The following is a 23,968-nucleotide window of genomic DNA, read 5'->3' as shown; positions in this document are numbered from 1 at the left end:
AAAATAGTTGATGATTTGCATATTTTTGTTTCCACTAGTAAATTTGTGTATGTGCTATTCACACTGAGTAGCAATCACATTGATTTACCTGAATTTAAATAATTGAAATGTAGGGTGGGGGGGGGGGTGTTTTTCCTGTATTGTAATGCTGATTGAAATCTAGATGAAATAACGTTACTTCCCTACATTGTACTTACTGTATGTACCATCATCTTTTTTCTATGTATTCACTTCTGATTATTTTGCATGTTCTATTTGTTTTTTCCTTATGTAATTTGCTTGTCTGTTATATTGTAAATATTTGTTTACAGGGCCCCCTGGAAAACAGTACAAGACTACTGATGGGGCTACCCTGTATAAATAAAACGGAATAAAATAATAGATATAATTATGATAGTTTATATGATATTCACTTTAAAATCTATGTTATTGCCACAGGAAGAGCTTGCATTTAGTTTGAGACTCTCCAGCAGTTTTTAAAGATATTTTTATTTCAGGATATAATGTTCTCTCCTTTTTTAAAAGTTATAATGGTGCATGCTTTCTTTTGACAACTGGTTTCTGTTTTCAACCTGTATTACAGGAGGAGCTTGCTTTCATGTTTGAGACTCTACGACAGTTTGAAGATGCGCTGGTTCAATATGATGAATTAGATGCTCTCTTCTCCCAGTTCATTATCAACTCAAGTGCTGGAGGTACTTAATAGTACTGTTTATATGTATATCAATTAGTTTTCCTTTGCACCTTATTTATTCATTTATTTGTTTATCAGTCTTTCATTATTTATACTTTAGCACTTAATACTGGGCATATTTGTTTGATACCCTGCCGCAATTAAATCTGCCTGATCAAGTGAATAGTTATTCATGTTTCTTGTTTTTATAATTGAAATTCACTATTGACAGGTATAATTTCAAAGAAATTAATGCAATTGATATCAATATATGACTCCCATGATAATTAATGATTTTATTCATTGGGCCTCAGACCATTCGACCCCAAGCAATTGTTGGTTAATTGGGTGAGCACTATAAACGCTTTATACCTTCGCTCTAGAGTTTCTATACCTTCACATCACTTTATATATTTTCAATATCTTAGGATCCTTGGATTCAAGGATTAGTGGGTTTATTTGTTTAAAAATGTTTGCGTGTACAAGTGACCAGAAACACCATTCCACACTTATTCTATATACTGCATTGTTTTCAATTATTATCCACAAGAACTGAATTATTGCAGTACAGATATCATGAAAGAATTTGCAGGAATTCGACTTTCGTAAGCTCAGTATGTTACTTACAGATTATAGATTAAAATGCACAATTAAAAGAATTTTTGTTTTTACGGTATTTGTTTCTGTTATGGTAACTCCTGTAGGAACATGGCAGGAGAGCTTTCTACTACATAATGCCAAGCTGGTATAACTAGTTTATACATAGGAAATGTTTTATGAATTCCAAGTTAATCAGTCATAGTGCCTGACCATATAAATAACTAACATGTTTTAACGATATTAGTATGTTTTTTCATAATCAAAAGTGACAAAATAAGATTTTTTTTTATTGCAAATTGTGTTTTTTTGTTAAATTTGAGAGGCATGCTTCTTATGTGTAATTTATCAATTTTTGTACCAAAATATGATTTTTCCTTCAAAATATGATTTTGATTATGGATCAGTATGTTTTTTGGTCAACAGAGGTTGGCAGCTCTGACATAGCAAACATTGTGCATCTGGTTTATCAGTCCTAGTGCCTCCCCTGATAGACAGAAATTACTCTCAGACGATGGCCAAGCGGTGATTTGAACTCGCAACCTCTTGCGAGAATACACTCACAGTCGGTTCCCACTTATTCTCCTGACAGCAACACCCAAGTGGCTCTCTGACTTCCAGGCGCCATGCAACTGCTGGGACGGGCTCAACCTCTCTAAGCCCGTCAACATGGACAAGAGGGAGTTGCTCGAGAGGGGCAAGCCGACACTCCTGGACGTCAGGAATTATCTCTTCTCGAGGCAGTCGGCTCTCCTGTTCCTGTTGAAGAAGCCGTACGAGGTGGCGTACAGGGCGCAGAACTTCATGCATAACTGTGTGCAGGAGCTGAAGATACTAGAGGTAAGGGAGGAGACAGAGAGAGAGAGGGGGAGATAGAGAGAGAGAGAGGGGAGATAGAGAGAGAGAGGGGGGGAAATAGGGAGAAATATACATTTGATGCTCAAAAGTTTGTGAACCCCACTACAAAATGCACTCCTTCATGCTGAGTGTTGAATGTAGACAGCAACACTCAAATGTTTGGCGAGCCTGGAGAAAAAAAACTTTGTTGAATGTAATATATTATCATCTATATAGAGTGTTTTAGCCATACATTAAAACCCCATATTTTGGTCTGCATCAATTGCCTTTGCAGTATCAGAGCGTATCCCTAAAAAGGACCGAAATCCAACGTATATCCCATAGGCTCCTGTTCAAAATTTTCCTGTCAAGTATGAGACTGACCTTTTTGTTGTATAATTGTAAGTTTAAAACAGGTTTTTCCCCAATACACAATTATCAGAATCCCTTGCTAGTAATATCTACTGAAATCTCACTTATGCATGACTCAATTAATCAACCAACTGTTTCTCATTTATATGTGAATAATTTTTTAAAGTGTATATACAATCTTCAAATGTAAATAATAATCAATGTAAACATTGCACAATTAGTCTTCGGACTACAGCATTGTATTCTGTTTTATATCTAATAAACCGAATTGAATTGAAAAAAAAAATATTGAATTGAATTGAGACCATATTCAGCAGTCTAGAGCGAATGCGTGAAATATACAATTCTTACAACAATGAAAGCAATGCAATGCGCAGCATAGGTTACAATTACGCTCAATGATGTCATAATGAACTACATGAAAGTTGCATATCAACGACCTAAATTGATCCTATGAAGTGATGATGCCATAATGATAAGTGATATGACTTGTTCAATCAAATTTCTTCCTCTTATTTTTTTTTTTGGGGGGGGGATGGGATATACAATAATAATTGGATGACTTTATTTCATGAAATACAAGAAATGTTCCACTCATTGGGACCAATATTCCACTCATCTGCGATTCGTGGAATATTTTCCCAAACTCTTGGAATGTTTCTGGTATTCCATTCTGAGTCTAATATGATATAATTATCGCCTGACCTCTCAATTAAATATCTGAAACATGGCAGAACTTGAACGCTTTAAATATGTTCATTTTCTGGTGGAGTTCACTAAGTTTTGAGCACTACTGTATATATGTGTATAGATGAAGAGAAGGGAAGAAGAGAGATTCAGAGAAAGAGAGAGTGAAGGGGGGGTAGTCGGGGGAAGAAAAGGAGAGACAAGACATGTAAATAGAGTGAACAGTGATAGATAAACAGACAGAAACAGGGAAAGAGATGAGAGAGGGCAGTGTTAGAGAGAAATGTGTTGGTTGGTTTTAGAGATGATGGTGAGAAAGAAATAATGAAAGATACATGTACATGAGGGGAGCATTTCATGATACAGTTAATGCAGAGCTACCAAGTCTCACGCATTGTGCGTGAGACTCGCGCATCCAGGGTCCGTCTCACGATCTCATGCATGGCACCCATTTTTCTCACGCATCGGGACCCGACAGAAAAAAAAAGAGAAAAAGTAGCATTATTCGCTAGATTTTACGCTCTGGCCGACCGCCTTTGCACGCCGTTGCGTGTACCCCGGCACGTGAGACAAATCGAGAGTGCAGTCAGCGCACAGCTAGTACGGGATACGATGAATCGCGTGCGTGCATCGCATGGTTTTGTAGTATGGATCGATATCATGATGAAGCCCATATCTCACGCGCGTGCAGAGACGCCGAGTTATGAAAATCTCACGCATAACATTTTTTTAACTTGGCATCTCTATTAATGATTTTTCACTTTAAGCTACAAGAATCCTTGCATATGATTGGTTGAAAGCCAATTAGTCAATGTAACAAACTGTATCATTATTCAGGGGAGACTTTCTTATTATAAGCAAATACAGTATTCAGTGATTTTTCGCTGACCATTGTTACAAGCTACAGAAAATCCTTGCATCTGATTGGTTGAGAGCCAATTAGTCGATGTAACAAACTGAGACATTATTCAAGGGAGAGTTTCGTATTAAAAGCAAATACAGTATCCAGTGACTTTTCGCTGATTATTGTTATAAGCTCCTGAAAATTCTTGCTCTGATTGGGTGAGAGTCGATTAGTCAGTGAAACAGACTAAAACAATCTGCATTATTCTGGGGGAAAGTTTCATGAAATATTCAGTGATTTTTCATTGGCTGTTATAAGCTACTGAAAATCCTTGCATCTGATTGGTCCAGAGCAATTAAGTCAGTGAAAATCACTGTTGGTATAATTAAACATTGTACTTGTGTGAAGGCGCAGCGTGAGACCCCAACTTGCATCTTATCAATGACTTGCAATTTGAGTTTCCAACGAACTTCCCTCACACTCATCGAACATGTGGCCGATCCAAGTCAAAATCTTTTTCTTTATTGCCTTGCTATGCCGGCGTTTCATGTGCCGAAACTTTCCAGAATAGATGATCATTTTCATGAACTTCTTATTCTTGTACGTTACAGAAATATTAGATTACATGGGGGCAATTCCATAAAATGATCAACCTTTGTGTACGTCCGACCCCCATTTTTCTCAAGTCTTACTTCACTACTTATAAACTGACCAAGTCATGGTCATAATTTGAGAACATTACAGACTGTCAAAAGAACAAGCAATCAGAGACAGAAAATTTCATGAAGGTCCCACATATAGAGGTCAGGCGTACATATTTTATGGAATTGCCCTGGGGTAAGGCCGAAGATGTTGTCATGTTTTCAAAGAAGACCCACCCCTCTATTATTTGTGACATAAACATTGTGCAAATCCGACACTTGTTGAAATATATATATACATGTATATTCATGAGGCTTCATTGATGTTCTGGTTGCAGTGTTCATTTTGCTGGTCCTGTATTTTGAGAGAAAGTCATAGCTTTGTACCCAATGTCATTGTTACGTTTGTATACCCCCCCTTTTAGGTGAGCATGCCGCAGGGGAGCATTGCATGCTGGGTATTTCTGAGCTGCCTTGAGGTACTGCAGAAGTGCGAGAAGAGCAGTGATGCGGCACACATCAACACATATTCACACTATACGGCGAGCCTATGGCTCTACGCACAAAAAAAGGTAAATTGTCGTTGTCATCAGGGACATCTTTCCGAAGGGGTTGGGGTAAATTGCTGATTGATCTACACCTGTTTTTCTGTATCTTCTCATCATGGTCTAATCCTAGATCAGTTTGGCTACGAACCCTTTGGTCTAATTGCCATGTAACACAATGGTACCCATTTCAGTAAATTGTCAAGAGACCAGTTCGTAGTTACTTCATGGACAATTTTGGTCAAGTGACCTTTCATTTCTTTCATTATGATAGGCAGATTTCAAAGCAAGATATTACATAAGCATGCCTTACATACATGTAGCAGGATGACGAAATTGAATAAACCAGGTGACTAGAATAGCACACCAATGAACACTCTATGAAGGTATTTGTTGCATTTCTACTTTGAATGCATATTTTAGCATGTTGCACAATGTACTTGGCAAACTGAAATACCAGCCGTTCGTGGACGCATTGTTGTTTTTTGTGGATGTAAATGAAAAAAACAGTTCAAAATAATATATGAATAATCAAGACATCAAAGTTGGTGCTTATCTCATTAAATTTTAAACCACCATGTCACTTTAGTACCAATGACCTTCTTCTGATCATGTGCACAATCTTCTAATCATGCACAGAAAGGAACTACGAACTGGCTTTTTCGTCTACTACCAACTCATCCACTCACCACATGGTCTACTTTCATTTAGTCTAATGCCATTCCGTCCATCAACATTTCGTCTAATAACCATTTTGTCCATTAACCATTTGGTCCAATCATCACTTCGTCTAATCACCATTTTGTCTATACCCATCTCGTCTTATAAAGAGTTGGTCTAATATCCATTTCGTTTTCATTCATTTTGCACAATTTAACACTTAGTTCAATTAGACCAAGTGGTATATGGACTAAATTGCTATTGGACCAAGTGGTTATTAGATTGAATGGCATTAGAATAAATGAAAGTAGACCATGTGGTGAGTGGACAAACTGATGGGAGACCAAATGATGGTAGATGAGTTGGCAATTGGACGAATTGGCATTAGGCAAATTGGAAATAAACCCCCATTTCGTCTAATGATATCCTTTTGGTCTAAAGCCATTTAGTCTTCATGGTTAGATGAATGAATACAATTTTCATTTGACATACATGTAGTAACAAATAATAAGCAGACATACATGAAGTGGAGATTAGACCAACAAGGCATTAGACTGAATGAGCATTAAACTGGGCACAAGGCCAAGTGTGAGCGCCCAGTAGAGGTGCTGTGACTCATTGGATAAGTCTCCAGACTTTGAACCACAAGGTCCCGGGTTCAAATCCCACCTTGGCAAGGCGTTTATCTACATTTGTCACTCTCCACCCAGGTGTAGTAAATGGGTACCCGGTAGGAAGTAATTCCTTGAATGCTTGATGCGCCCGATAAGGGTAGCTGTGCCAAAGCCAGGGTAATAGTATGCAGCGATTAGAATCATTGTTTTAAGCGTTATATAAATGGTGCATATGATTATTATCATTATTATTTTTATTATAAGTGTTGTTGTTGTTGCTGTTATTATTATCATCATTATAATTGTTATCAGATCAAGTGAATATAAATCCCCTATAGATTTTGATGGCTATTGATCCTATTAAGAAATATATGTAAAAGTAGACCAAGTAACATATCAGTGTCTCAATTATGCTACTCCACTAATATTTACTAGCTTAATCATGGACTTGTCATTCAATCGAGAAATGACTGAGTTGGTATTCAAAATATTGGCAAAATGTGAGTTTTAGCAGAGTTATCACATGTGCCCTTTTTTCAGCTGATTTAATTGAGACTGCTCGCGATGGGATTGCAACAAGTTGCCAATCGCTTTTTTATTATAAAACGATAAAACCATTTTTGTGGCTTTCGGAATCGTCTGTCTCATACCAATCAATCTCTTCTTGTTACAGCTGAATGAATTAGGACTGCTTGGTGGTCTAATGCCCGACACCCGGCCAACCTCGGCACAGCTCAACTCTGTGGTGGACCTGCTGTCCGGGATGGGACAGACGGCAGAGGTCGGAGCCAGGGAGAACAGTCCAAACCAGATGCTCAGGGAGGCTCTAAGCTCACAGGATGCTTTCTCTAAACATTATCTGGTTAGTATGAAAGGGGAGCCCCGTGTCCGCACACCTAAAACTGCATGTAAGATTAAACTTCAATTTCTGTGAATTATATAAAATTTTCACTTGATACTGTTCCTTTACATAATTGGAGAAAAATATCTGAATTTCTTACAAAAACGTGGCCTGTCATTCTAAGATTGAAAGAAAAGGAAGCGATGAAGCGACTGACTCTATGCTTAATAATGTCCTCTGATTGCCAATCAGAGCTTAGATTTTTTTTGCACAATTTCTTTGTTTTAAGGACGTTCCACAGTTATGTTTGTGCGCATTATGGTCTGCGCATATTTTACACTATGCGCGCTGACGTCACAATGGATGAACAGGTGATTAATTAGCTGCGGGCATGAGCTGATTTTTCTAATCTTCTGCACTTTAACTGCAGATACGATGCGTTATTTCATGAAGCTAAAAAATTGAATTATTCCATGGACCATTCAAAAAAATGTTCTCTACAATTTCAAAATATTTTACTCTGCAGTGCTGCCAAGAATCGCGAATATTACCCAGAGTTTGAATAAATGGTAGAGTGGTTTTGATTTTTTCTTCACATAGATACTAAGCATTCGGCGCATTTTTGGTGTTTTAAAAAGCACATTTTCTCTAATAAAAATGCTGATAGTTTGAAAACAAGCACATGAACCCCTATTTTTTAATGTTTGTACCTCATAGGTATACCTTCCTCTACAACTCTGCAAATTTTGGTGAAAATGACATGGATTTTAAATAAAGTGCAGCATTTATTGTACGTTTGTAGTTTGTTACTGAAATGTTATATTTTTTAGATTGTGATTTTGTTATCTTTTACGCCATTTTTAAGAACTGACAGTGCTATTAAACTTAAAATTGCAAACAAATAGCACTATAAATAGATTCTCCATTCTAACGATACAAGTATTAACTCTCTTGTGAAAATTGATGACTTTTTCATGTATTTTGACTGAGTAATGGAGGTTTAAACTCATTGTAGTAATCTTGGGCGGTCTAAAAATGCCAAATTCATTTGAATGCGCATTTCTTAAGAACTTCAATTTGGGTGAACTTTGAAGCTCTATAGCAAAAAATCAAGCACATGGACCTATGTTAATTTTTGCATATTTCGAATATTAAGGTTCTAAAGTATCTATTTGCAAAGTTTGGTGAAAATGACATGGATTTCACTTTAACTGTGGAACGTCCTTAAGGTAGCTAAATTTCCATTGCATTTTGAATCATGAATAAAAATAAAAGATCATTATGACTGTGTATGTTGCAGGAGTTGTCTGAATTAGCGATGGGAACCTTCAAGCACATAGGAAGAATGCGTTCTGCAAAGCTGATTGGTAAAGACCTGGCTTCGTTCTACTTGTGAGTACAAACCTACCTTCCTATTGTCAAGCTTTTAAAAAGGGGAAGTCTACCCAACAAAAAGTGAATATGAAAAGAGAAAAATCAGACGAGCATAATTTTATGTTCTACCTTTGTATTCTGTACACAGTTAGGGATCCAGTGCTCTCCTCTCTTTCTCCACTTGTAAAAAGCGTCTTTTGCGCTATACAAAACTGTTTCAATATTCTTATTATTACCTTTTATTCTTAATCAATAATTAGAGGGCACATCACAAGAGAGCTCCATGCTTGTAATTTCAGTTTGAGCTATCTTAATTTCCTCTGTGCAAAAATCCTTTTGGGGATGTAAAAGATGAAAAAATGAAAATAAACAGGGCATATATCTTACATGTATTTTTTGCCAATTTTTCATTTTGAATGGAATTATTAACATTCACTCTGCTTAAAGCCTAGCACTCAACGCGACATGATTTTAAAAATAAATCTAATTTTGCATTAATTGTGGCATTTCCATGAAGCAAAATCATTTTTTTTTCAAGTTTGGCATACTGTTAGGAATTATGAAATTATAATTTTGCTTTATGGTAAGCCCCGTGGTCGGAATTAAATCCAAATCGGCTTCAAGATGCAGGCGATGATGACACAATTACGATTTGGAATTAATTTTGCTTTTAATCCTACACAGAGGCTCGAACTGGAATGAATTTCGATTTTGGTAGTCCTATCACAATTCTGAATTCTCCTTACAAAGATTTTATAGGTTGACATGTTCATATCAAATGTTATTACAATTATTGCTTTGAAATTCGGATCACAATGAATCGCCTAGTGTGCGCCGGGCTGAAGTCAACATTTCACAAGTCGATTACTCACCAACGTCAGGGGCAATTAACCAGACCAGAAAATGCAAACAAACTCTGTCAGGTAACTCTGCTTATAAAGTCAAATCTCTTGAGACCACAGAAGTTTCTCCGACCTTGAATAGAAGTTGTAAATATGACATGTTTTGCATATGGGTGCATCTTGATCTAGTGGTTGTGGCGCCCGTCTTTCTATCTGAGGGACGCGGGTTCGATTCCCAGTCATGGCGAGTTTTCCTTCAGCAGGAAATTAACCCACATTGTGCTGCACTCTACCCAGGGGATGTGAATGGGTACTGCGTTGGAAGAAATTCCTTGAATGCTTGAGTGCCTGAAGCCAGCGCTGCTGAAGCCAGGGTAATAATAACATTATGATGCAGACACAATTAGCATTCCTCGGAGTGGATATGTGCGCATTCTAATTGTGGTTATTATTAATTATCATTCTGGTCTGAAATAATGCTTCGTGTTTGGCGATTATTCGCCTTGTAGAAGGTTGACAGTCTACTTTATATAAAGTCAAATTTTGCCCAAATCAAACAAATTTCTTTGGTCCCAGTTGAGATTTGACTCGAGGCATATTCACCCATATTTTCAAAACATCCGTATTTGTATCCCTGATCAGGAAAACTGGTGAACTTCACAAGGCCGAGAGTTTCTTGTCAGACGCCTTGAAGGCGTACGAGACAGAGAGATGGGGAACGATGGTAGCCTCTACCAGGAAAGAGTTGGCTGAATGCTACAAGAAACTTGATAACAATCTCAAATATCCTTTATAATGCTTGTATGGAGATATATTAGCGGTGATGGGGAATTTTATTTTGAATACAAATTTGCAACTTTTATCATTAATTTTGGCTCATGTTATACAGTGATGCTCAAAAGTTTGTGCACCCCACCAGGAAATAAACGTATTTAAAGTGTTCAAGTTCTACCATCTTTTAGATATACATGTATAAGCGGTGGTGGTGATTTTTGTTTTGTTTTATAATACGAATTGGGACCTTTAATCCTTGATTTTGACTCGTTATATGCATGCTATGTTTTTCAAAATATGAAAATGAATAGAAAATTAATTATTGTTGCCAATTTGAGGAGCACATTAAGATTAATTTTGAATTTGTGTACGCTGTGTACTTCTATTTCTTTAACTTATGCCATCACATACCTGAAGCTATGCTGTCAACTTGCTGCAGATGAGTTTGTGGACCTTGATAGAATCAAGTATTTTGAGGAGATGAAGCGAGTCGCCGCAATCGACGCTCCACAATCTGAAGAGAAAGGTACATGTAGGAACAGAAAATAATCGTTGAACTACATAACAATGAATAATGATTAATGATAATATGCAACATTTATGAAATGCTTAATAAATTTTTCTAAGCGCTGCATACTATTACCCCGGCTTTAGCATGGCAACTCTTATTATGCACTCGAGCATTCAAGGAATTTCTTCCTGCCGAGTACCCATTTACTACACCTGGGTGGAGAATGGCAAATGTAGATAAACGCCTTGCCAAAGGACGCAAGTGCTGCAGTGGGATTCAAACCCGGACCTTGTGGTTCAAAGTCCAGGGACACTAAGCTACAATACCTAGGCTCTTCATTGAACATGGAAGTTCAAATGTATTATTTGTGCTAATTGCTGTTGATAGTCAATTGAAAGCTGCTAGACCTTGTTCAAGTTTATGTGACAAATGATATATGTAGGATATATTAAAGCGGTCATTAAGTTGCTAGCTCAGTACCAATCGTCTGGCATCACGACAATGAAACAAAATAAGGGTGGCTCCCATTTCTGCGCACCTACATGTAAAATCTGAACTTGAATGAGTAGATTAAAAAAGTTTCTGTTTCTGAAATGTTGATGCGATCACGTGATTGGTTGAAATCTTGTCATGTGACCAGTCATTTGCTAATGATTGGTATTATCGACTAGTTCTATGGACCGGTCATGGTTCTGAGATGAGGATTGTTTATCAAATAACCTCCACATTACCATCTCCAATTTTTCATTCCCAGAGGTTGGCAAGTCTGCATAATAGATACTACAAATAATATTATACTAGAATGATCAGTAAATAAATAAATAGTAGTTTCAAACACATTTTGATAATGAAATAGTTCAAGATTACAGGTCATATTTTACATATGAAAATGAGGGACTTATTAAAAAGCAAAGCTTGTATTGGTAAGCCGCTCTGGAAATGAATAGTGATTTTAGCCATAGGCAATTAAAAGTAGGGTAAGGTAAATATGATCAATTTTAACGAAGAACATTATGGGCTTTTTATAACAAAGAGAGACAAAAGGAAAAAAAAAACAGGTCAAGATAAAAACAATAACATCACAAATTAAAAAAGAAAGAGGTAAAACTAAGGGAAACAAGTATAGTGTTCATCCTAGAATGGGAAATAGGAAAGGGACTGAGGGTCAGAGTATCGTGCCAAATAAAGAATTCATGCCAAATAGGGACTTATTAGGTAATTACATAGCTCTAGGCTCTGGAACAATCCAGATGCCCTTGGCTGTGCCTCAGGCGTGTTAGAACTGTTCCAAAGTTACCTTGTGCATTAAATTCTTACTAATTACCTCGATGAGATGTTTTATTCAAGGGTGTGAGAGATTTTCAGATTTTTAGCTGATTTCAGATAGTTTTTGTCTCACCTGCATAGCAGAGTGAGACTATAGGTGCCGCTTTTCCGACGGCGACGGCGACGGCGGCGTCAACACCAAATCTTAACCTGAGGTTAAGTTTTTGAAATGACAGCATAACTTAGAAAGTATATGGACCTAGTTCATGAAACTTGGCCATAAGGTTAATCAAGTATTACTGAACATCCTGCCTGAGTTTCATGTCACATGACCAAGGTCAAAGGTCATTTAGGGTCAATGAACTTAGACCATGTTGGGGGAATCAACATCAAAATCTTAACCTAAGGTTAAGTTTTTGAAATGTCATCATAACTAAGAAAATATATGGACCTAGTTCATGAAACTTATACATAAGGTTAATCAAGTATCACTGAACATCCTGCATGAGTTTCACATCACATGACCAAGGTCAAAGGTCATTTAGGGTCAATGAACTTTGGCCGAATTGGGGGTATCTGTTGAATTACCATCATAACTTTGAAAGTTTATGGATCTGATTCATGAAACTTGGACATAATAGTAATCAAGTATTACTGAACATCCTGTGCAAGTTTCAGGTCACATGATCAAGGTCAAAGGTCATTTAGGGTAAATGAACTTTGGCCAAATTGGGGTATTTGTTGAATTACAGCCATAAATTTGAAAGTGTGTTGGTCTAGTTCATAAAACTTGGACATAATAGTAATCAAGTATCACTGAACATCCTGTGCGAGTTTCAGGTCACATGATCAAGGTCAAAGGTCAAAGAACTTTGGCCACGTTGGGGGTATTTGTTGAATTGCCATCATACATGTATCTCTATAAGTGTATTGGTCTAGTTCATAAAACGTGGAAATAAGAGTAACCAAGTATCACTGAACATCTTGTGCGAGTTATAGTAGTTTTCAAAATCAGCACTGCTGCTATATTGAATCGCGTGATGCAGGTGAGACGGCCAGAGGCATTCCACTTGTTGTTCTTATTTTCAGCTTAATTTTAGCTTATTTTTGGCTTTCCTCTGTACAAAACGTATGGGAGTTCTTTCTGTTTCAGACTTTTTCAACACTCTAAGTTTTTTTTAGATCTTTCTATTTATGGCCACTCACACCCCTGATTATTATTTATTATATGACACTTAGATAGATCCTTGGCATTTGATTTGTTGTTTGATATCGATCATTCGGTCCATTTTACAATGACGTCATCGACCGTATAATTAAGGATCCATTCATCGTGCAATTTTGGATCCATACCATTTTGTCCATTGCATGCGCGCATTGTACGCGACATACGTGACAATCAACAGACCGATCTCGCACTGCATGATCATATTTTGCATCGAAATTGATAGATTTCCTATGAAAAATAATCTAGTTTTAAGTGTCATATAAACAAAATAATGAATGTTCCTTCATTCGTGCAATGGACAGAATAGTTCATTCAATGAAAGATGAAATGAATGATCCATTCAATGAGGCGTAGCCGAGTTGAATGGATCTTTTCATCTTTCACCTCATGAAGTATTCTGTCCATTGCACTCATAAACATTCATTATTTGTATACTATTCCTCTTTATCGGTATTCCTCAGAAGAAGCAAAGCCTCTGTTTCCATGGGATTTCATCTTGGTATCTCCCATCTTAACACTGGACCCACCTGACGGCTGCATTGGCAAGGAGGAGGTCATCAACATCAAGGTCACCTTCACATCCAAACTGCCTGCACCAATCACAGTCCAGCAGATCACCCTTCAACTGCATGATCAGCTGTCATCGGCCAGTGGTGGTGGAGAGAGCCAGCCAATCAGATTAGAGAAGAGCCCTTCCCAGGACAGCCTGCATAGGCCAAGGTCCCTGGATGGGAGGGCTCAGGTCAAAGGTCACGAGAAAGGTGGTATAATGCCAGTCTTTGGGTCAGATGTCAAGTATGGAGAAGAAAGCAAGAAACAGGGTGAGTATTTTTGTCTAAAATCATAAAAAAATATGTATTTTTTTTTTCAAAATGGAAAAAAAAAAAAAAATAGAAGAGAAAATAGATACGGTATTAAAGGAGCTGGCAAAGTATTAAAAGGGAATGATGTTGATATATCTTATGAGAAAAGATATTATATGATTTTTATATCGCTCGATACATTGCAACAACTTCTTTACCATTAGACCTACATGTACGGTAAGTGCTTTGCATGTACACTGATACCTTTCCATATATTTTGCTGGGTTGGACAATTATTAAGCTAACCTTGCCTAGCAACATCTCATGGGTTAGGCTTGCATTCTTGCTTTATAGCCGCTGTATGGTAGTGTGACCTTAATTCGCGCGTTACCTAATTTTGCGCAAGGTCGAATACTTCAATATCTAATTAATATTTTAAAAAAACTGATATCACCTACAGAAAGAGCGTCTTAATATTACCCTTTATAGTAATTTTCTTGAAGGTAAGGTCTCAATTTGTGAAAATAATGGCAAAACATGGGCAAATTTTGTTAACTTTTGCGTCCGCTCCGAGAAAATCCGACCTTCTCGACAAGCATCAAGAAATCGCCAGTTTGCAAGCTGAGTTTTCCAAATGATAAAGTAATATGTGATACCAACCGAATTTATGGCATTTTAACAATCATCTGATAAAATTATCGTACCTTTGTCTGCTTCATTTCTTTTCTAAAGCCTTGCAAAAGGATCGTGCGCAAATTAAGGTCACACTTTTTATGACACTTTTTCAGCCGAGCTTGCACTAGTCGATCGTCATGGAATTTTGAGATCGCGATACCAACGAAACCCGTGACCTACTTTACAATTCCATCAAGCAAATTTGACTTTGGGATCTTGCTTTCTGTTTGGTATTCATGATTTTTGATTAATTTTGTGTGAGCTGTGAGAAATTTTTGATTGAAAATCAACTTCATGAGGATTTTTAAAATGTGCGCAAATTATGGTTGCCCCATCATATATCTTGACAGGTAAATAAAGATTGTGAGGTATTCTTTTTTCCAATTATAGTTCTCTGCAAAGTAATGATGAAGTGTGTTGATATCCCATGTTATTGGAGACTGAATGATTTCCCTATAATACATATTTTCTATAGACTCCAGGGCCCCGTCTTACAAAGAGTTATGAGTGATCCAATCAATTGTAACTCTATGGAAATCCATCAGTGCCATTATTTCTAGAGGAAATTTGCAAAATGTCCTATGTAAACAAAGGAGAACACACCAAATTGTCAAGAAATCAATGAAGTTTTGGATATACATTTATATGTATAATTTTTTTAAACAAACATGCATTATATATGTTGACTTTGCTGGCTTTCCATAGTTGTGTTTGATCAGATCAATCGCAAATCTTTGAAAGACGGGCCCTTGCTGTAATCTTCAAAGGGCTCTGCAGCCTATCTAGAAGATGAAATCAAACTTGGATGCACGTTATGAGGAAGAGTGAGGGGTATTTACAAGGTGATTTTGCAGGAGCTTTCGGAAGCTGTCACTTGAAACTGCATTTACCATTTGATGAGGGAGTTTATTCCATTCAGGGACAGATCATTGGGCAAAGGCAAATTTGTCAATATTGCCTCTTGGACGGTATGTCTGAAAGCACTTGTGATTTTTCCTGGTGACAGAGGTGCTAAAGGAATAAAATTTGTCTTGGTCATTCACTATCCTATACACCATGCTGAGTCTGCTTACAGTGCGTCTTGAAGACAGGCTAGGCCACTTCAGATTGAAGTGATCGATTTAAACTCTGTTCTAAAGTTGTGGTTTAACTATGTAAAGCCAATTGTGACACATGCCTCTAAACGGTACATGTTCAATATATCATCTCATGCAATCATTCATAACTTTCTGGGAATAACATTATCTTGTTAAGCAGAGCCCACTGGGAGAATAGTTTTTGGAACTAAAGTGGCTACCCTGGGTGAACTGACATTATTATTATTATTATCATTATTAATATTGTTATTTTTAGGTTTCTTCAACTTTAAAGAGCGGGGAAACAAAATATTAAACATAAAAAACATATTATGTAAATTGTAAACAAAAATTCAACATTTTCAGCTTCCAATAATTTTAGCACAGAGATCGACCAGGGTCTCAGTTATTTAAACTGGACTTCAAAATACAAAGCGATGTTTTCAATTTAATCTATTCATGCATCTATTATATCCATTGATGTCTTTGATTCTGTTTTCTAGTTGAGACCAGCTCCTTGGTTTGTAGCAATGCTAGTGTGATCCTACAGAGGCAGGATAGCTCTACGTCGCTCGTTAAGAACAAGGACGTGGTTACCAAGGAGACATGTTCAACAACGCTGGTCCTGCATGATGTTGACCTACAGCCCGGCAAAAAAAATGAAGTGGAATTTACATTCCAGGTATGGTGTCCCTGAATTTTGTTCTTGAACGTTTCTAAGGAAATTGAAATTTTCATTCAATTCCAACCCTACAATTTTGTCAGAACTTGAGTGAATTGAGCAATTTACAATGGAAAATAGACGATATACCATTATTGAACGGGAAGTGTACAACACAGCAAATAAGGAATTTGCCAATTTCTAATATATGCTTTTAACAATTTAGGTTTGTTGTACAAACTATTTTTGTATTCTTTGTCAGTTTTTCTTGTGAAAGTTATGACAATGTGAATTAATTAGATAATTTTTTGTGCGAGTAATATTTTATAAATGTATACAATATCCCTTTTATATATATATACCGTATATATATATACAGTGCGTCCCAAAAAAAAACGAAACCGAGATTAAGCGATGATATATCATAACTTAATCACAAATACAATAGACAAATGACCTACCATTGTAAAGCTTAGAATCACCTCTTTCATCTGATATTACTTAGATTATTCTTCATTCATGCATGAGTGAGCAAAAACAATTTGAAGAAAGGATACCAAAAACTCATTTGGCAGGGGGTATCTGAATTTCAAAAGGAAAATCACATGCCTAAAAAGTTCAATATCTGCTCTTTTATTTGATACCTTAATCACAAAAAATGGTCAAGAAGTAAAAAAGTTATGTTCCCTCGAAACAATGCTTGTATTTCCATAATTTCATTAAATAAACATGTTTTCACCGGTTTCCCACAGAAGCTATCGCATGGTTAACAAAAGACTTAATGCATGGCTGATCGTCAACAAAACGGAGTGTCGAGTGAGTTTGAACGCTAGCCTGTAAAACCTCTTCATTTTATGAAATTATTGAAATTCAAGCCTTATTTCAAATAACCAGAACTTTGTTATTTCTTGACCATTTTCGGTAATTGAGGTATCAAATTAAAGAGCAGATATTGAATTTTTTAAAAGTGTGGTTTTCTTTTTGAAACCCAGACTTTTTGGCATCCCCTCTTCAAATTGTTTTTGCTCACTCATGCATGAATGAGAAATAATCTAAGTAATTTCAGATGAAAGAGGAGATACTAAGCTTTACAATGGTAGGTCATTTGTCTATCGTATTTATGATTTAGTTATGATAAATCATCGATAAATCTCGGTTTCGTTTTTTCTGGGACGCACTGTATATATCCTTTCATTTGTTTTTCTTTTAACAATTATTTGTTTGGTTGATTTTCTTGCAGTCTGGAGAGAACGGAACATTTCAAGCACAGCAGCTGATATGTCAGATCTTCAATGCAGAATTTATTGCCAATTTGGAGAATTGCACGGAAATAGAGATCTTCAGCAAAGAGGCTCAGCTGATAATTGCTTCACAGACTGGTAATAAGCTGTTAGTACTCAAAATGTGAATTCCGTGAATTAAAGAAAAATATGGAACATGATGATTTTCACAATATTCTTATAGAAGGGGGATACCCCATTGGAATGAAATTAATTTCAATTTATCAAACATGTGGAGGAGCTGGTCATCTGTGATGTCACAAAATCAAAATTTAAAAAATCAATTCTTTATTAATGGATTTTTATCAAACCTTCACCAGTGTTTTCATGAGGCAAAACCATCGTTGGAGAAGGCAAACCCGTGTTACGAACCATGGAAAACCTAAATCACCCTGGGCCAGTTATCTAAGTATCTAAACATGTGTTTCTTGACAAGTATCTGGTTATCTTATCACAAACAGGCTACTATACAGTGTGTCCCAGAAAAAACGAAACCGAGATTTAGCGATGATTTATCATAACTTAATCACAAATAAAATAGACAAATGACCTACCAATGTAAAGCTTAGAATCTCCTCTTTCATCTGATATTACTTAGATTATTTCTCCTTCATGCATGAGTGAGCAAAAACAATTTGAAGAGGGGATACCAAAAAGTCATTTGGCGGGGGTTATATGAATAAGAAAATCACATGTCTTAAAAGTTCAATATCTGCTCTTTAATTTGATACCTCAATTACAGTAAATGGTCAAGAAATAACAAAGTTCTGGTTATTTGAAATAAGGCTTGAATTTCAATAATTTCATAAAATGAAGATGTTTTACAGGCTAGCGTTCAAACTCACTCGACACTCCGTTTTGTTGACGATGGATCCGAAAAAAACTAAACGGCAATTACATACGCAGCGTGCCTATTTGAGCAAACTCGCTCTCCATCGCATGCAGTCATTTTTATTTCGATTACTAGTTTAATTATTTCGGGGCCGATTTTCTTCGTTCAAAGTTGAAAACAAAATAACATTGGGTTTCAAAGTACAATATGCCTTTGAAAACTTGATTAAATTTCAAATACAATAATTTAAATCCGAAAGGCCTACTACAGGCAGAGCTGCTCTTAAATAATATCACAGCTGTTTATGGTCTAACCCTCGGGCTTGCCTGCGAAGGAGAAATGTTACATAAGAAGAATAATCGGGCGATACAGGGTTGATAGCGCTTGGGAATGAAATATTTTGGTTCCTCCAGCGAGGATTTTGTCATCACGGTATACGACAGCAGCAAAGCCCTGAGCTGTGCGGTCGCCTCTCCAACAAGGGTTTGATGCAATGTCTTGAAACCAGCCTATCATCAGGGTGAACTTCTTTATTAAAGGTCAAGTCCACCCCAGAAAAATGTTGATTTAAATAAAAAGAGAAAAATCAAACTAGCATAACGTTGAAAATTTCATCAAAATCAAATGTAAAATAAGAAATTTATGGCATTTTAAATTTTTGCTTATTTTCACAAAACAGTGATATGCACAACTCAGTGACATGCAAATGAGTCAGTCGATGATGTCCATCACTCACTATTTTGTTTTTTATTGTTTGAATTATACAATATTTCATTTTTTGCAAATTTGACAAGACGGACCAACTTGACTGAACCATATAATATTAAACAATGCTAACTCCACGTGTTCAGGGAGGAATTAATCGTTGTTTCACTTGACAATGAGGAGAAAATTAGAATATTTTATATTGAGTGGATGACGTCATCAGTCTCCTCATTTGCATACCGACCAGGATGTGCATATAACTGTTATGTGAAATTAAGTGAAACTTAAAAATGTCATAACTTTCTTATTTTACATCCGATTTTGATGAAAATTTCAGTGTTATTCTTGTTGGATTTTTCTCTTTTTATTCAAATCAATTTTTTGTTGGGGTGAACTTGTCCTTTAATTTCGACCTTTCGTCCTTGTCTTCTTGTGAATGCTTTTTACCTCTACTAGTCAAAATTTAAAAAACCCCTTTATGATGTATTTTCTCCCCTGAGATCTGCTGTGCGGGGTCCCTCAAGATATCACCCTCCATCTTACCACGGGCCACACCCCTGTCCCAGAATGCACCACCCTGGCCGTGACCGCGCCCACTGGTCTCGCCATCCTCCCATCCAAGATGGAGGAATACGAGGTGGAGTCCACGGATGAGGGAGGGAAGGTTCGGTTCGTAGAGGGAGTCGGAAGTCATCGAGAGATCGATATGAGAGTCGGGGTTATGGCGGACATGTGTAGACAGAATGATGGCAGTAAACAGAATATTCAGGTTGGTTTAACGTATGGATTTAGACGAGAGTCCCCAGGTTTCCGTGATTTGAAAAAAAATATAATCCACAGAATTTCCAGAAAAGCTTAATTTCAGGCTATTCATATATGATAATGCACAAATACTGTGAATGTGATGAAAATCATAGCAAAATTCAATTAAAAAAAATCTGGCTTCAGTGGAAAATCTGCCGAGCTATCCCGTTTGCAGTGTTTACTGAGCGATCGTCAAGCTGTCTGCAAATTGCAGTGCATGTGAAGGAATTGGAAAGTTACTTTTTCCAAGGTTTTCATTATTTCATATTTTTTTGGACATGGCATTGAGAGAATGCAGAACCAGGGTTCTGTTTCATAAGGACTTTTTATATCATAATGTGCAATTTCTATAAACAAATTCAATCATCAGCCAATCAGATTGAAGGATTTCAGTAGCTTTTAACTGTTGTTACAAATTTGTTGTTATATCAAGTTTTGTGAAACGGCCCCCTAGTATTTAGAACATGGAAGAATACAAAATTTGCATCTTAGAAAATAGATAACTGAGGACTCTATTGTGAACATTGCCTTTTCTTTTCATCCCAAATTCTTCCAGTCACTCATGGAATACAGTAAGATAAGCAAAACTATAGTGAAAATGTGGATTATAGCTCCAGTGTAGTATGTATGCTGTCATTCCTAGATAAGTTAATCATTACACACTTTAAATTGGCAACTGTGTAATCATTGACTTTGAATAATGCAAATTGGCAACATTTTGTTTATTTTTTTTTGTTTTATTGCTAATTAACCGAGGTGTGTCCATATTATTTTGATTTTTTTCTGTGTGAGAATGAATAAATAATGAAATGATGTTGCCAATTTGAGGAACAAAAGAGCATTAATCATGACCTCATAGAAGATATGTAGCTCTAAGGGTTAGATACACCAACATCATGATATTTTAAATGAAAAATAGATTTTTAACATTTAAATATTTGGATACAGAAACATACAGGGTGTTTCTATAAAAAAAGGTAACCGAAGTTCAAAGGTCATATATCAAGAATACATGATTTCTGATGATTTCTATTCTATACAGCCGAGTCACTCATCAAATGATAATTGACACCTTGCTTGCGTCACAATTGACATGGGTCACATATCTATGGCCCATCGAATGCAAAGGGTACCGGGGGGGCCACTTACATTGACGAGTGGATACCATGCGCGACCAAAAAAACACGTAAAAAGGATGTCTTTTTCAAGATAGGGCACGTTACGTACGTAACGTGATAAGGGTGTCAAAAACACAAAAATATTGAAAAAAGGGTATCTATTTCGCTCGGAAAATATACGTGTTTAGGGTCAAATATGCGGGGATGATAAAACAAAATCAAAATGTTTTATAAAGGATGTCCTTTTTGCCCCAACACTACGTGTTTAGAGTCCGATTTGCGCGAGGTGTGGAAGGTCGGGCCTTACTAAACCAAAATAATGGTGTGTAACGTAAAACCAACGATCGGACGGACCCGTGACATAACAATAAAATATCGCTGTACTTGTTTAGGGGTTCATTTCAGGAAATACTTGCCAAGAGTATCGTTTTGTTTCCAATACTTGTTAAGGGGTGCATTTTCAGAATATTGAAAATACATCGCTGTACTTGTTTAGGGGCTCAATTCTGGGAATACTTGCCAATACTTGTTAAGGGTAGGGTTTCACACGCCAATACTTGTTAAGGGGTGCATTTTCAGAATATGGAAAATACGTGTTTAGGGTGCTTTTCAAGACCCCGTGGTTGCGCATGGTATCCACCCGTCAATGGAAGTGGCCCCTCCGGGAAAGGGTACTGAACCTCCCTTTTCCAAGTTTTTGGATTTTAATGTACATGCACGAAACCTTCTTTGTAAGGTTTTTGGTTTCATCAAAGTTTAAGATCAGCATTACCATGGTAATTACCATGGGATGGCAAAGTTACCATGATAATAACTTTCATGCAATGGGTTGCGATTGATCCGATCAGCCACAACTATGGAGAGCCAGCAACGTCAACATCCAAAGTGCATGTTCATCCGAATTATTTTCTAGTCTTCTAGACATGTTGTATATTCATACATTCATTGTTTTTTCGTCAGTTCAGTGTGCTTCTCTGTGTTCACAAAGTACAATGTGCAAATTTCTGAAGAAAAAATTGTGACATTGATGGATTTCCATATAGTGGACGTTGGTTGGATCAAAACGTTGGTTGGATCAATCATAACTCTTTGTAAGACGGGCCCAGATGTACATATTTGATGTAATTGTCAATATAATTCACAGTTAATGTCAGCTCATATGATAATTCAGGTAACATTCAGATGTACATACATGTATTTGATGTAATTGTCAATATAATTCACAGTTAATGTCAGTTCATATGATAATTCAGGAAACATTCAGATGTACATATTTGATGTAATTGTCAATATAATTCACAGTTAATGTCAGCTCATATGATAATTCACGTAACATTGAGATGTACATATTTGATGTAATTGTCAATATAATTCACAGTTAATGTCAGCTCATATGATAATTCACGTAACATTGAGATGTACATATTTGATGTAATTGTCAATATAATTCACAGTTAATGTCAGCTCATATGATAATTCACGTAACATTGAGATGTACATATTTGATGTAATTGTCAATATAATTCACAGTTAATGTCAGCTCATATGATAATTCACGTAACATTGAGATGTACATATTTGATGTAATTGTCAATATAATTCACAGTTAATGTCAGCTCATATGATAATTCAGGTAACATTCAGATGTACACACATGTATTTGATGTAATTGTCAATATAATTCACAGTTAATGTCAGCTCATATGATAATTCAGGTAACATTCAGATGTACACACATGTATTTGATGTAATTGTCAATATAATTCACAGTTAATGTCAGCTCATATGATAATTCAGGTAACATTCAGATGTACACACATGTATTTGATGTAATTGTCAATATAATTCACAGTTAATGTCAGCTCATATGATAATTCAGGTAACATTCAGATGTACATACATGTATTTGATGTAATTGTCAATATAATTCACAGTTAATGTCAGCTCATATGATAATTCAGGTAACATTCAGATGTACACACATGTATTTGATGTAATTGTCAATATAATTCACGGTTAATGTCAGCTCATATGATAATTCAGGTAACATTCAGATGTACATACATGTATTTGATGTAATTGTCAATATAATTCACGGTTAATGTCAGCTCATATGATAATTCAGGTAACATTCAGATGTACACACATGTATTTGATGTAATTGTCAATATAATTCACAGTTAATGTCAGCTCATATGATAATTCAGGTAACATTCAGATGTACATATTTGAATACAATAAATACAATCATTTCATAATTTCAAATGAAGTCATATTTTTTATTAAGCTTGAATTTTCATATTAATGTTTGAAAAGAGTTCATTTTTCTGAAGATGTTCATTATCGCGGTGAATTCAATAGAGTTGACTATAATAATACTTTGTTATTTGCTGTGTTTCTTTTTCTACTGTAACAATGGTTAATGATTCATTGATTTGCATTTGTAGAATGTGAAATCACACAAAGACAAAATGTATGTGCAGAAAGAAAGACGAATAATTATCTTATCTTCTTATCTCTAATCGGTTGCCTCGCAAAGCGGTTGAAACTTGTTAAGAGAGTCACAACATTTCTCCATCACTTGAGAAAGTTGAGCATCAGCCTATGAAAAATTATAACTCTCTTTACAAGTTTCAGTCGCTTCGCGAGACAACCGATTATAGTCAATTCGATTAGAGTTCATTTATTAAGTGTGAAATTATATTTCT

The 23,968-nt window shown here is 36.2% G+C and overlaps 1 protein-coding gene across 1 annotated transcript in view; it reads left to right on the top strand.

The window, feature by feature from the left end:
- The window catches only part of LOC129259295 (trafficking protein particle complex subunit 10-like), a 40,454-nt gene that overhangs the window by 5,560 nt on the left and 10,926 nt on the right, over positions 1-23,968 (top strand). The window contains exons 5-15 of the mRNA XM_064098681.1: positions 584-695; positions 1,863-2,110; positions 5,077-5,223; positions 7,144-7,332; positions 8,612-8,703; positions 10,170-10,310; positions 10,709-10,827; positions 13,768-14,127; positions 16,364-16,542; positions 17,762-17,900; positions 19,839-20,107. Coding sequence (XP_063954751.1) covers positions 584-695; positions 1,863-2,110; positions 5,077-5,223; positions 7,144-7,332; positions 8,612-8,703; positions 10,170-10,310; positions 10,709-10,827; positions 13,768-14,127; positions 16,364-16,542; positions 17,762-17,900; positions 19,839-20,107 — 1,995 coding nt within the window. The remainder of the gene's footprint in view (positions 1-583; positions 696-1,862; positions 2,111-5,076; positions 5,224-7,143; positions 7,333-8,611; positions 8,704-10,169; positions 10,311-10,708; positions 10,828-13,767; positions 14,128-16,363; positions 16,543-17,761; positions 17,901-19,838; positions 20,108-23,968) is intronic.

This window comes from Lytechinus pictus, chromosome 4 (genome assembly GCF_037042905.1).
Source record: "Lytechinus pictus isolate F3 Inbred chromosome 4, Lp3.0, whole genome shotgun sequence".
Taxonomy (NCBI): domain Eukaryota; kingdom Metazoa; phylum Echinodermata; class Echinoidea; order Temnopleuroida; family Toxopneustidae; genus Lytechinus; species Lytechinus pictus.
The sequence above is the reverse complement of the archived record's forward strand: the minus strand, read 5'-3'. Positions and strand labels throughout refer to the sequence as shown.